General features: G+C 32.2%; 1 protein-coding gene across 1 annotated transcript in view; it reads right to left on the bottom strand.

Annotated features, from left to right (window-relative positions):
- Positions 1-266: 266 nt before the first annotated feature.
- LOC141345401 (semaphorin-7A-like) overlaps positions 267-15,563 on the bottom strand; it is a 28,950-nt gene continuing 13,653 nt past the window's right edge. The window contains exons 7-15 of the mRNA XM_073850253.1: positions 14,137-14,229; positions 13,900-14,033; positions 11,058-11,221; positions 10,378-10,483; positions 8,980-9,154; positions 5,304-5,425; positions 4,502-4,647; positions 2,325-2,356; positions 267-631 (exon numbers count right to left, since the gene is read on the bottom strand). Of these exons, the coding sequence (XP_073706354.1) occupies positions 267-631; positions 2,325-2,356; positions 4,502-4,647; positions 5,304-5,425; positions 8,980-9,154; positions 10,378-10,483; positions 11,058-11,221; positions 13,900-14,033; positions 14,137-14,229 (1,337 nt within the window). The remainder of the gene's footprint in view (positions 632-2,324; positions 2,357-4,501; positions 4,648-5,303; positions 5,426-8,979; positions 9,155-10,377; positions 10,484-11,057; positions 11,222-13,899; positions 14,034-14,136; positions 14,230-15,563) is intronic.

Here is a 15,563-nt window from a genome sequence, read left to right as displayed (position 1 = left end):
TGTTGCTAGCTTTTTCAAAAAATTCTAGAAATTCACTTATTTTTTTTTAAGTGAAAACAAAAAAAAAAAGTTGTCATTTTAAATTAGCTAGACATAAAGTTCAAGATGTTTATAATGATATGACAACTGATGCTGACTGCTAGAATAGGTCTGAAAAAAAAAAAGCCCCAAAAATGTTCTAGGTCTTTAAGGGTTGACATTCTGACATAATAATTAATAACAACAGTCAATATTATTAAATAGGATATGTGTCCGAAGTAATACTTTCAAAAGAACAAGTTCAGCAGCAGGACACGAGAAACTGTGAGCAGCAGTAAGAGAGCAGGAGTGAGTCGAAGCGTGTCTGAGCGGCTCACGCTGAGCTCGTAGCGGATGACCATCCTGTTAAAGCCTTCCTCTGAAGACATGCATTCGTACATCCCTTCGTGAGTCTTGTTAATACTGTGAAAGAGATACAGACACTCCCGATCAGAATGAGCGCACTCCTTGCGCGTCTCACCGTGTTTCCAGTGGTACGTGGCGTGGTTTGACGTCATCGGGCAGAGCAGGAAGTATTTAGATGATGGTGGGATTTGGAGCACTGATGCCTTGTCACCAATTTCAGTCTTTGATGGTGCGGCTGCAGGCATATCTGCGGAACAGAAAGGCATGTGATGCGTTTGTTGGATTGACGTAAATGAGTAAAACCCTTCACTTTCTTTCAAAAATACTAATGTCTAGATTTAGATTTCTAGATTTCATCTGAGATGGCAGATGAAGCTCTTTGATTATAAATGTAGGGCCCTATGATTTCTGCGATACGGAAAACACCGACTCAATTAGGGATGCACCAAAATGAAAATTATTGGCTGAAGCCGAACAAAATGAAACTGTGGCAAAGGCCGATTGTTTCTGTTTTTTTTTTTTTTTCTGGTTTTTTTTTTTTTTTACCACTGCATAAATAAAATAGCCAAAATGTGCTTTTTACAGTTTTGTCTTTTTTTTTTTTTTTTTTTTTAACAGTTTTGTCTTGCGTTTTTTTATTTATTTATTTATTTTTTTTATGCTGAACAAAGGAGAATGTTATAATAAATGTATTAATAGAGCTGTTGTAATCATTATTTTTGTCTTTTTTATTTTATTTTACAGAACAAAAGTAAAATTACAATACTAACATTTATGAATGTTGATTTTTTTTTTTTTTTTTTTTGGTGGAAACCCACAAGAAGACCTCAGAGTCAGTACTAAATAAATTATTATTTCTAAGGAATATCTAGCAGAAATATTTTTCCAGAATATATTTAACACAAATGTAAACACACACACACACACACACACACACACACACATACATATACATATATATATATATGTGTATGTGTGTGTGAGAAAATATGTGACCCTGGACCACAAAACCAGCCATAAGGTTAAATTTTACAAAACTGAGGTGTATATATCATATGAAAGCTGAATAAATAAGCTTTCTATTGATGTATGGTTTGTTAGGATAGGAGAAAATCACCTTTAAAGTTGTCCAAATTAAGTTCTTAACAATGCATATTATTAATAAAAAAAATACATTTTGATATATTTATAGTAGGAATTTTACAAAAAATCTTCATGGAACATGATCTTTGCTTAATTTCCTAACGATTTTTGACACTAAAGAAAAATCAATAATTTTGACCCATACAATGTATTTTTGGCTATTTCTACAAATATACCCCAGCGACTTAAGACTGGTTTTGTGCTCCAGGGTCACAAATATTAAGAGAGTACTTTATTTTAATTAGATCTCTTCAGTTTTGTTTCTTCTAAAATCAAAATTGTAGTTTTTATTATTTTTTTGTAACAATTTATTTGCACAGTTGTTCATAGAGTTTTCAATTCACCTATATTTGCCTGTTTCCTTTTTTTTTTTTTTTTTTACCTATGGTATCGATTTGGTATCGATACCAAGGTATTAGATCCTAGTATCGTACCGAAGTCAAAATTGTGGTATCGAGCCATCCCTACAATATAGTAATTATTAATTGCTTTATAAAAAAAAGTATACATATTTTTAAATTATGACTTTCACTTTTAAAAATAGTTGCAGAGATGGAGTTTGTGTGACATGCAGACCACAAACACAAACCTGAAACTTTCTGTAGCGGCTGGTCTGAGTTTGCTTGTAATGAAACTGTGGTGCAATTTGCAATAACATTTAATTCCGCCCCACCTCGTTCAGGAAATAAAATGTAGTTCAGGAACAATCACAATCAGATCTGGATCAGAACAGACATTCCCAGTGTGAAAACCACCAATAAATACACACCCAACAACAAAGACAGAGCCAAACTTACCGCTGCAGTCTTTGATATCCGTGGCTGGTTTTCTGTGAAAAAGAGGATATGTAAATGAGGTTCCATACAATATTGATAAATGTATTTTCTGGTGAATCATGTGGGTTTTTTTTTTTTATTTGCGTGTGTTTCTGTGTAGGCGGGGGATGTTTCAGTGGTAGAAAATAAGGAAATGAGTAAATCTACTAAAGTGGGCTTCATGTGGTCGAGCAGGTACTTTTTTTTTTTTTGCAAGAAAAAGTGGTTGAGGTTTCAGAATGATTCAGTCTCATTTATGTGTGCAGGTACCTAAATCCATTTCTGCCACTGAATAAGAAATAGGGGAGGGGGGTGAGATATAAACTTGCAATTGCGAGTTTCAAAGTCCGTTTCTGAAGGGAAAAAAAGACCAATATGTTTACAGAATTGCTCATTTATATCACAAAATTCTGATTTATCTCAGAATTGCATCATATAAACTTGCAATTCTGACTTTTTCTTGCAATTGCAAGTTTATATCACACAATACTGCATTTATTTCTTAGAATTGCATCATATAAACTCTGACTTTTTTTTCTTGCAATTGTAAGATTATTTCCTGCAATTCTGACATTATATCTCACAATTCTGATTTTATAACTCGCAACTACGACTTTTTACCTCACAATTCTGACTTTTTCTCACAATTGTGAGTTTATATCACGCAACACTGACTTAATTTCTCAAAATTGCGTCATAAACTCGCAATTCTGACTTTTTTCTCAGAATTGAGATATAAACTTGCAATTGTGAGTTAGAAAGTCCGGTTCTGAAGGGAAAAAAGACTGATGTTCACAGAATTGTGAGTTTATATTAGACAATTCTGACTTTTTTTCTCGCAATTGTGAGATTATATCCTGCAATTCTGATTTTTTTTTTTTTTTTTTTTTTTTTTTTTACAACTGCAAGTTTCTATCGCGCAATTGTGACTTTCATAAACGCAATTCTGACTTTTTCTCACAATTGTGAGTTTATATCCTGCAATTCTGACTTTATATCTTGCATTTCTGATTTTATAACTAGCAATTGTGAGTTTATATCACACAATACTGACTTTTTGTCGCAATTGCGAGTTTATATCACATAATACAGACTAGGGTTGTGCCGATAGACGATAGTATCGTGTATCGACGATAGTCAGAGATATCGCCTGTTGCTGATGCCTTTGATGATAGTAAGACTATTATTATTATTATTATGCGTCAAAAAGGCTTCTCCACATTTAATATGAACTGAACTCAACATGAACTGATGATAAAGATCAGACATACTGCGGTAACATTATCGCAATATGACGGGTAAAGAAAGATACATTCATTTACATTCACACACACACACATTTACCGCTCACTGAAGATAGCAGAGAATGAAACCGAAAGTAAACTTGAACTTCTCCGACAGAACTACCGTCAGCGCTCTGTTCACGCACAACTGTGTCACAAGTCACATCACTACCCTCACAAAATGAATAAGGAATTTCTTACATATTAAGTAAATTAGCACGATAGTATCGTGTATCTGCGATCTCACAGGCTGACGATAGGACGATATGAAAATTGAGCATATCGCCGAAACACTAATACAGACTTAATTTCTTAGAATTGCATCATATAAACTCGCAATTCTGATTTTTTTCTCAGAATTGTCAGATATAAACTAGCAATTGTGAGTTCTAAAGTCCCGTTTTGAGGAGAAAAAAAGACTTGATATGTTCACAAAATTGCTAGTTTATATCTCACAATTCTGACTTTATAACTTTTTATCTAACAATTCTGAAATTTTCTCACAATTGCGAGTTTATTACGCAATACTGAGGGGAAATAAGTCTGAATTGTGGGATAAGTTGCAATTATCTTTTTTTTTCAGTGGCAGAAACAGGCTTCAATGCACAATCTGCAAGTCAAGTATCACTATTACTAGTGCTCATAATGATTGAAACCTCAAACGGCATGTATGAAACTTCAGTGTGTAACTCATTCTGTTGATCTCAGAGACTCAAACCAACATGAAACCACCTTTTAATCACCCAAAACACCCCAGCGTCATTGCACAACTCTTTCAGTCTTTTTAAGAACTACGATGTGGATGAGCTTTAGCAACAGTGGCTTTGAACATATATAATCAGGAAGGAAGCAGATGTGTGTGCAACGAGGTCTTACTTTGCTGTGGAGCTGCACCGAAAACCCTCCCAACCGCAGTAGGGGTCTCGAGATAATCTGCACTCGTCACACTCATCTCCATACACTTTACACTTCTGCAGGTCAATCTGAGCGACCTCGTTACTGGAACTCACATACAGACGCTTCTGAGAAATCAAACACAGGAGAATGAGTCCACCAGCTGAGAACATGAAGAGCAATCAAAGATTCTAAACAACGAAGTTAACTAGATACAAGTTTGTCAAGACAGCTTGAAAGTGTAAAGCAGGTGTAGAAGTGTAAAGTTTTGAATTTTAGAAGTCCATTATATGGAGAGAAATCTGGAAATGTTTTCCTCAAAAAACATAATTTCCTTACGAAAGACATGAACATCTTGGATGACGAGGCTGAGTACATTATCTGTACATTTTTGTTCTGAAAGTGAACTACTCCTTTAAAGTCTTTTGAAAGTCCTGGATTTTCATTTTACAGTATCTGTACAAACCCCGAAACCTCTAATTAGATTGAATAGCGTTTATATTTTTGCATTTGGCTGATGGTTTATCCAAAGCAGCTTGCTTTGCATTCAAATTAGGCGTTTGATTAGATTATGCATTCCCTGGGAATTGAACCCATGACCTTGGTGTTGCTAGCAGCATGCTCTACTGTTTGAGATTGGTGTCAGTGCTTTTGATATTATCGATTTCTCTACTTTAGGACCAGATGAAATGCATTTTTTTTTTCTGTTTTATATTTTCTGGTTATAATGGTTAAATTAAAATGTTAGTACTCAAAAAGCATGTCATAAATTTTAGCGTCGTACCTCTGAAGCGTCCAGCAGCATGCTGGTGATGTGCGTCCCTCGTGGAAATGGCAGATACTCCGCAATCACAAAAACCGGCTGTTCAACGGGCTCTTCCAGCACTTTATGAATCCCTCCGCTTTCTGTGAGAAAATATCACAACAGGACAATAACTAATCTGTATGCATGGGGAACTACTTACTAAGAGAGCATGCTGTCACACGCATATCATACAAACTGATCTACTTTAGATTAAGACACTTACTAGGGCTGTGCAATTAATCAAAATTCAATTTCGATTTCCGCTTGAAACAATCATTAAAATGCAGTAATGGAAATGAAACGATTATTGTGCCCCATTCCACCCCCTTACCAGTGGTGCGATTTCAGTCCTCCATAAAAGCCTAATTTCACATGCAAATTAGCAATATCATGTAACATGACTTTCATAAATTGTTCATGCTTGATTTATTAATGTTTCTTTGATGAATTTTTAAAAGCGAGAAAGAACTTCCGCTGTTCTGTGTTTGCGCTCAGAGACGGAGCAGAATACAGACATGTGAAGTTATCTTTTAGCTCAAGTTGCGCGCACAAACGGTCAAAAAAATATTTCAAAATGAGGCGTTTGGTGATTATTCATGTAAACCCTTGTCAGTTATGTCTTAAATGATCATAGACAACAAATAATGTTCCTTCTGCCATCTCTGTGCTTAATATTAATGAAACATGAAAATACAAAGAGAAAAATCACTCACTGCTCTTGAATAAATGACTTTTGTAGTTTTAATAAGAAGCATGTTTAACTATTACAGTGAAGACGCTGTTTTGTTCAAATTGTCACATGATCAGAGCTGTTTATTTCCTGTTTGCACTATAAGACAACGATGGTTGCATCAAAGCTCCAAAACATAAGGCTAGTAAAGTGTGCTGACATAATGATTTTTGGTAAACATTATCTCTAAGGTGTCTAGTATTAATATATAAATTCACATCTAAACATGTTGGTGGGATAACTGAGGTTACTGGACAGTGAACTTAGGTTTACAATATAAATCCAACGCAGCTGTTAGTGAAGATTGCACTCAAGTGTTGCAATAACGAAATATTGCACTAAATCAAAAGTTCAAATGTTACAAATAAGTTACAATATTGATGTTGCACTACAGGAAGCACTAACAGAACAATGTTATATGTTACAACAAAGTAACAATTTTGAAATACATTAATGCTTTTTTTTTGTCCATCTCAGTATTCTTATCAAAGTTTTTTTTTTTTTTTTTTTTTTTCGTATGCATAATAGTAACCCTAGAATGTGATCAGACAGATTAAATAGCTGGGCTAAAATATTTAATTATATATAAGTGATATATAAAATGTATAATTTTGACTTCAGAACAGACTATAAAACACAACTTTTCACACACTTTTCCAAAAAAAAAATCAAAAAAAATAATTATTGATTATTTCAAAAGGTTACTAATGACATCATTTGGATATTTTCATGTCAGAATATTTTAGGATTAAACAGGTTAAGCATTCAAGATACCTGACTAATGCTTACATTTTATTCAGATAAAGTCACGTTGCGTTTACAAATACTAAAATGCATAATTTTCATTTAGCACTTCACAATGCATTGTGCAAATTTGATACTAAGTCTCTAGACATATATAAGGAAGCATAATTTAACTAACTACTGTTTAGAGCAACCTTCGTGTCTATGATGCCTAATAATAACACCTACTTAGACAGCTCACTAGGGTTTGAAACTATTAGATTGTGCATCTCTGATAACTCCCACTACACTCCTGCATTGTTATCATTTATTTAACCTTATGCAATATAATTAATGAATCATTACCTTTGTTTAGCATTTATATGTACCTGTCATTTCCTGTTTCTAAATGAGAAACTGATAAGAGAAGTTGAAACATGAAGCTGCATTTACAACCCATTGTTATGTGACGTACTGCGGAATGAAACAGGATGTTTGACGAGAATAATAAATGACACATGCACATTTCAACAACTTAATAACTGCTTTGTGATCCATTTTCATTTAATTGAATGTATTATATCAATAAATACATTATAATGTATACACTGCTGCTCAAAAGTTTGGGATCAAAACAATTTTTAATGCTTCTTAAAGACTTGTCTGCTCATCAAGGCCTTATTTGATTAAAATACAGAAAAAGCTGTAATATTGTGAAATATTATTGCAATTAAAATAGTGGTTTTCTATATTAATATTTTTGAAAATATAATTTATTTCAGTGATGCAAAGCTGAATTGTCAGCATAATTACTCCAGTTTTCAGTGTCACATGACCCTCCAGAAATCATTATAATATGCTGCTTAATATTTTTTTTGGAATCTAATACTTTTTTCATGATTCTTTGATAAATAAAACGTTAAAAAGAACAGCATTTATTTAAAATAGAAAACTTTTGTAACAAAAAACACCCCTAATAAATACTTTTATTCAGCAAGGATGTGTTAAATTAGTTAAAAAGTAATAGTAAAGACTTATATTGTTAGAAAATATTTATATTTTGAATAAATGCTGTCTTTTTAACGTTTATTCAACAAAGAATCATGAAAAAAGTATCACAGGTTCAAAATAACATTAAACTGTTTCCAACATTGATAATAAAAGTAATAAATCAATATATTAGAATGATTTCTGAAGGATCATGTGACACTGAAGACTGCAGTAATGATGCTGAAAATTCAGGTTTAAAATCACAGGAATAAATTACATTTTAAAATATATTCAAATAGAAAGCAGTTATTTTAAATAGTAAAAATATTTCAAATATTTACTGTATTTTTGATCAAATAAATGCAGCTGATCAGCACATTAGAATGATTTCTGAAGGATCATGTGACACTGAAGACTGCAGTAATGATGCTGAAAATTCAGCTTTGCATCACAAAAATAAATTATAATTTAAAGTATATTAAAATTAAAAAAACTGTTATTTGAATTGCAATAATATTTCATAATATTAATAGTTTTGTCAGTATTTTTGATCAAATAAATGAAACTTTGCTGAGCATTAGAGACTATATATTCAAACTAATATTCATAGGAACTTTTTGAAAATTGTAAACTTGCATAAAAACTATAAAAAAAAACCGCAGTGGCCAATCAAGCTTGGCCTTGGTGGTTTAACCTCTTAACTGTCACTCCCATGTTTTAACAGAGATGTGAAAATGAAGAATTGAAACTTATTTTTTTATAATTCATGATCACAAACATTTTGTAATATGACTTTAATGTACATTTTCCATGTTAATGCAATGTCTGATTTTAAAATGGCTTTCAAAGCATGAATTTTGAAATTTTGATATCATTTCTTATGATTTCTAAAGTGTGATAAGGAAAAAGGCAATGAATTGTGACGAAGGTCAGAACTCCTGTTATGAAGTAGTTTTTGAGGTGCACTCTTGTCATAATTTAATCTATTATATTTCCTACATAATTTGTGACACAAAATGTCAAATATCTATTTAGGAGCCTTAGACCTTTCCAACGATATATAGTTTGTCAAGATTAGATTAGGATTTAAATGGTGAAGTAAACTTGACAGTTAAGGGGTTAAATCCAGTTTAGGCTTCAGAATTAAGTGGAATCCTGCATGAAACCAAACCATTTAATTCCCTATGTTTTCCCAGTGACAGATTCACATACCTAGAGACAAAAGCAGGACGGTGTGGCCTCGTACTCGGTCCACCTGGATGTGAGTGTAATGCCGGTGTCGAAATAGCAGCGGGCCGTTCTCTGGCATCACCCAGTCCATCATCTCTGGACGCTCCTTCATAAACGCCAGCACTTCACTGCTGAGACCAGTACTGTCATCCACACACTAAAAGAACAAGCACTTTGTTAAAACAAATGGGAACGATTATTGTAAATACAGATTGTAGTTGGTTCTAGATGTAAAAACGTCATTCAAAATCTTTAAGCTCATGCTGTTTAAGTAGCAATGGAGCATTAAAAGCATTAGTCTGGATTACATCATTCAGATTATGACATGATTAGTTCATTCGTTTCCTCATAAAACATTAAGTACACAGTCTTTGTCTTTTTGATTACAACATTAATCGTCTGTGACAACATCAGGTGTTGTAATGTGATTCATCTGGAGATTTTTTTATTTTTTTTTGGCTCAGAACTCTGGAATGAATAATTTAGTAAAGTGGCAATGACTAATATCCTGCAGCTGAAGAAAGGTGCCACTTTTGAGCTCTATAATGACATACACACTACCAGTCAAAGGTTTGGACACACTTCCCCATTCTCTTTGAAGTGTGTGTATATATATATATATATATATATGCATAACAAAAGTCTGGGATCAATACATTTTTAAAGGAGGCTTTTCTGGGGATTATATTGGAAATATTATTACAATGTAAAACAATGTTTTTCTTTATTAATATATGTTAAAATTGTATATTAAAGTTGAATTTTCAGCATCATTACTCCAGTCTTCAGTGTCACATGATCCTTCAGAAATCATTCTAATATATTGATTTATTACTTTTATTATCAATGTTGAAAACCGTTGTGCTGCTTAAAGATTTTTTGGAACCTGTTGCTTTTTTTCAGGATTCTTTGATCAGTAAAAAGTTAAAAAGAACAGCATTTATTTAAAATAGTGTATATTGTTGGAAAACCATTCTATTGTTCAAAAGTTTAGAATTTTTTTTTATTTAAAGTAAATTTTTATTCCCACCTTTATTTGAAAGAAATTCATTCTTTTATTTACCAAGGATGTTAAAGAAAAAAAAAATCACAGGTTCCAAAAAAATAATACTTGGCCGCACAACTGTTTCCAACATATTCTTCGAATAATAAATCAGCATATTAGACTGATTTCTGAAGGATCATGTGACACTTAAGACTGGAGTAACAGCTGATGAAAATTCAGCTTTGCATCACAGAAATAAATTCTATTTTAAAGTATATTCAAATTTAAAACCATTATTTTAGATTATAAAAACATTTTGCAATATTACTGTTTTTTCCTTCCATATTTTTAAAAAATAAATGCAGCTTTAGCTTCGGTGACAGTATAGTTTTTACCGTTCCTGGCCGGTGATTTGCAGGAACTTTGGTAGAGTTGAACTGAGAGGAAGTGAAGATAGTGCTGATTTTAGTCATGTTATACACACACACAGCACTCATGTTCCTGTAAACACAGACAGAATTTCACACTTCAGGACTACAGCTGCACATTCTCTCTTTATTTCATCAGCGTTTGTGGAACTGGGTCAAATGACGGATGTTTCCTGGACTTTAACTTTAACACTGCCCTGACTATAGTGTCTCTATTCAACAGGATATGTTACACTTTACACTAATATGACGACAAATTCAAAATATTAGCCTTTTTTAAACACACATTGAATTTTCATTGGTATTTACAGATTTAAATCATCTATAGCGGCAACACTGTAGTTAAAGTTCAGTGTTACTTTTAAAAGTAACAATGCAATACAACATTGTTTTACTCCCGAAAAAAGTAACTAATTGCATTACTTAGTTACTTTTATGAAAAGTGACATTTTACTTTTGTGTTACTTTTTTATCTGGCCTGAGCTTGCTTGTTTGTTTTTAATTTATAACGTAACATGGCAACATGAGAGCTGTCAATCAATACATGCAAGTAAGTTAACTGTTACTTATTTTCAAAAGTATGTTAAAAATGTTACTTTTCTGGTTACTTGAAAAAGTAATCAAAGTATGAAATGCTTTTGTCTTACCAATAGTTTCTGAAAAGTGCATATATTTTGGTATCGTTTTCTGTTTCTAGTGTGGCCACATCGATCATCTGAGTGAACTCATATCCTCTTCCACAGAACAGACGGGTGTAAATCATGGAGGTCCAGCTGCTCTGAAGATAACTCTTAGAACCGCCTTTGTCGTTCTGAAACAGATAAGAGTCATATGGACTTTTTTATGGTGCTGTTTAGAGCCTGAAAACTCCTGTCTGCCTCCATTGTACAGTAAGTTTCTGCTAAACATCTTTTGCTCTTACAGTTTCAGGTTCTGCAAATGTTTCAGGTTCAGTTTTCTTAAATTGCATAATACAGTCTAATACATTGAAACTAGAGCACTACCCTAATTTTGTACTGTAGATCTATGAAGCAAAAAAGCCTTTTATTGATATGTCATCGTGTACAAAGCTATATTTTTATAATTGCGGAAAACAGGTGTTTACTAGAAAATGTCTCAATGCATCTCTACAGAGCTTCGACAGCATCTGAACTCCCAGAACCTGCATTTGACATCTGTCATCAGCACCTGAGCTTAGAAACTCACAAGAAAAAAGTCCGAATTCTGAGTTTATATCTTGCATTTAATACTTTATATCTTGAAATGACGACTTTATATCAAGCAATTCTGAAAAAAGTACGAATTCTGAGATATAAACTTACAATTTTGAGAAAAAGTCTGAATTCGGAGTTTATATCTTAATTGCAGATACTTTATATCTTGCAATTGTGACTTTATATCATGCAATTCGGAGAAGAAGTCATAATTCTGAGAAATAAACTTACAATTTTGAGAAAAAGGTCAGAATTCTGAATTTATGTCTTGCATTTACAACTTTACAGTATATCTTGCAATTGCGACTTTATATCAAGCAATTCTGAAAAAGTACAAATTCTGAGAAATAAACTTACAATTTTGAGAAAAAGGTCAGAATTCTGAGATTATATCTTAATTGCAGTTACTTTATTTCTTGCAATTACGACTTTATATCATGCAATTCTAAGAAAAAGTCAGAATTCTGAGATATAAACTTACAATTTTGAGAAAAAAGTCAGTTTATATCTTTCAATTGCAACTTTATATCATGCAATGTGAGATATAAACTCACAATAGCCAAGTGCATTTGATATCTCTTTAAACTTTTAAGGAGGTGACGAGTGTATATGACTGGAAAAGTGCATTTCATATTTACTAAGAATAACATTTGTCACATTTAAGGAGGTGAAATGCCGCAGAGGAAACTCAAACATTCACACTTATTGTGTTTAAAGACTGACATGCAAAACACAAAAAAAATCACCCTGCATTTAGTTCTGCTTACTGACAGATGTATCAGATATGACATACATAAATGTGCACTGGATTTTTGAACTCTAACCCTGAATATAAATAAAATAACAGAAGTAAACCTAAATTATGTAAATAGCAGTAACCACGCATTTTTTTTTTTTTTTTTTTTGATGGCAGTATTATGATTGTTAAATAAGGTAAAATATCTTATATAACCAATTGCATTTATTTTTGAATTAATTATTACAGGCTAATACACATTTACTTTTAATTATGATAAAGTAAGCACAACTTGTGTCGATTTATAGAGTGAAAATGCTTGATCGCTTGTATATTTGTATACTTTGACCATCTAATCAATCTCAGCATGCTTTCATTTGTGTCCCCATATGTTTGCCCCATAAAATAAAATTAAAAATTAAATTAAAGTCTTTCTTTGGTCTGTGCTCTGGAAGTGATCTTTTTTTTATGTAAAACTGAAACTAAACTAAATAAAATCTAAATAGAAATGTGCTCACAAAATAAAACCTAAACTAAAACTAACAAAATTATTAATGAAACTAATAAAAACTAAACTAAATATTATTGCAAATTTCAAAATTATATTAAAATAGAACAAATTAAAAAATGCAAAACTATAATAACCTTGATGCAAACTAATACTTATTTCACTCATTAAAATTCAAATCAATTTATAACTTTTCTGAAATGGGTTTTTCTGGATTTTTTTTTATTCTGGATGCTATTGACTGCGTTGCTTAGTTACTTTTATGAAAAGTGATGTTCTGTTGCGTTATTTTTGCGTTGCTTTTTTCACTGATAAAGTAAGTCGATTTATGGAGTAAAAATGCTTGACTGCTTGTATATTTGTATACTTTTACCAACCAATCAATCTCAGCATGCTTTTATTTGTATCACTACATGTTTGCGCCATAAGATTAAATCTTTCTTTGGTCTGCGTGCTGGAAGTGATCATATATATATATATATATATATATATATATATATATATATATATATAATATAATATAATATATATACCTGAAACTAAACTATATACAATCTAAATAGAAATGTGCTCACAAAATAAAAAACTAAACCTAAAACTAACAATTATTACTGAAACTAATAAAAACTAATTTTAAAACGATACTAAAATAAAGCGAATTTAAAAATGCAAAACTATAATAACCTTGATTCAAACCAATGTTTTGCAAATCAATTTAAAACTTTTTTTGGAATGCGTTTTTCTGGATTTTTTTTGTTTTTATTCTGGATGCTATTGACTTTTCAAAACTTTTGTTTTCCACAGAAAAGAAACTCCTACAGGTTTGTAATGACATGATGGGGAGTAAATAAGGACTGTTGTCATTTTTGGGTGGAGTATCATTATCAGATTAGGGAAGGTTAGGGTGCATCACTAATTGCGATCTTTCTTTCTTTTTTACACATCAATTAACAAAATCTAAAGACTTATGCATTTAAAACTGCAGTAAAATGCAAACAAATTAATATGTTTTATGGTGTGATTCTGCTCACCATGCAGCTCTGAGAAACTCGCGGAATCCAGTGCTCAGATTCACCTTCCTTACTTTTGTGTTTCTCTGCGAAGAAGGAATAAACTTTGTCCCGGTGTTGGCCTTTACCAGCAATCAGCTTCAGGTATGTTTGCTCTAAATGTGGCAGATTAAAAAACAACACTGTTTAGAATCACAACAGTATCATTTTTATGAAAACATGGAGTCATTTCAGTGAATTTCAGGGGTTATTCCTCACCCGCTTGAGTCGGCTGAGACCAAATGTTGTCAACTTTGTCATCCTGTATCCTGTACAATCCCTTCTCAGACTTGGTAAAGTACAGCATTTTACCTGAAAGAGTATAATGGAATATAGAAATCAGATAGGATGCCACATGTAGCATGTAATAAAAATAAATAGTTTACATTTTTGGCCAAAATGAAGAACAAGAACACCCTAACATCAAGAAAATAGTTTTGCACATACTGTATTAAAGGCTGTTCCTGTTAAGTTCCTGTTTCTAAAACTAATAATAACAAACTCTATTGTACTCTACTGAAAGGGATGTGCCAAACTACACATTCTCAAAACTGACTAATCCTTGGGTTGGCTCAATAATGTTGATTAGTCAGTTTCTGCATCACTTTCTTAGATTCTTATTGACCCGACACATTTTTTAGCATAACTGACTAATATGTAACTAATATAATACTGAGGAGCGGATTTACTAACAGCTTGCGCCAGCACAAACCCTCTTTTGGCCTTTAACCCGCTGGGCCTCTTGTATGTAAAATTGCATGTTTTTAAATTTTAAAAATCACAGCTTCATCAGAAAGAGATGACACTTGGTGACTTTTGTTGCAGTAGCTATGTGAGCACACAAAAAAATCACTGACATGATTCGGATATGTTAAAAGGTTAAAAAAATAGTCACACTTGGCTCCTTCACGGTCAAAAATTACCAACATAAGAAATTAATAGGAAATATGAAAAACTGCAATAATTCAGAGAATCTTTTGTTGGTACAAGCTACAAATCAGCCATTGTGCTGGAAAAAAGTGTTCAGCAATCAAGCAATTTTAATGTGAAATGTTGCATTTATCGAAAGATAACAAATGAATACAAATAAAATGTAATTCTAGTGGAAAAAAGGTTGTATAAAAAGTGTGTAGTATCATTAAAAAACCCTCAAAATTCTAAATAATAATCACAAAATATTATTGAACAAAAATGTATTTCATTGATTTTCGTAAAGAAGAAAAAAAGTTACTTTTTAAGGCTTTGATCTTCTTCGTTTAAGCCAAGTTTGACTCGAATAGGTCCAGAGGGTTAAAAAAACTACCCACACTGGAAAAATTTGTGATGAAAAGGCTTGGCTTTGCTAAATATGAATTGGTAGGAGTTTCTGGGGAGAGGCTTGCTGTTACTACAGGGTTCATACAAAGTGCTTGAAATACTTTGACTTTCTGAAATTAAAGGCCTGGAAAAACATTGAAAATAGCAAATTTCTGAAAAGGTATTAAAAAAGTTCTTGAATTACTATTATCTTTTTAACACTTTAGAATTCACGCTATTCAAAAATTTAGCACGTTTCAATTAACAACTCCACTTCCAAAATAAAAATCTAAGATGTTCATGTGTTTCTTTGATCGCAACGAAATCATTTTTGGAGAAAAACATTCCAG

Source organism: Garra rufa, chromosome 11 (assembly GCF_049309525.1).
Source record: "Garra rufa chromosome 11, GarRuf1.0, whole genome shotgun sequence".
NCBI lineage: Eukaryota > Metazoa > Chordata > Actinopteri > Cypriniformes > Cyprinidae > Garra > Garra rufa.
The sequence above is the reverse complement of the archived record's forward strand: the minus strand, read 5'-3'. Positions and strand labels throughout refer to the sequence as shown.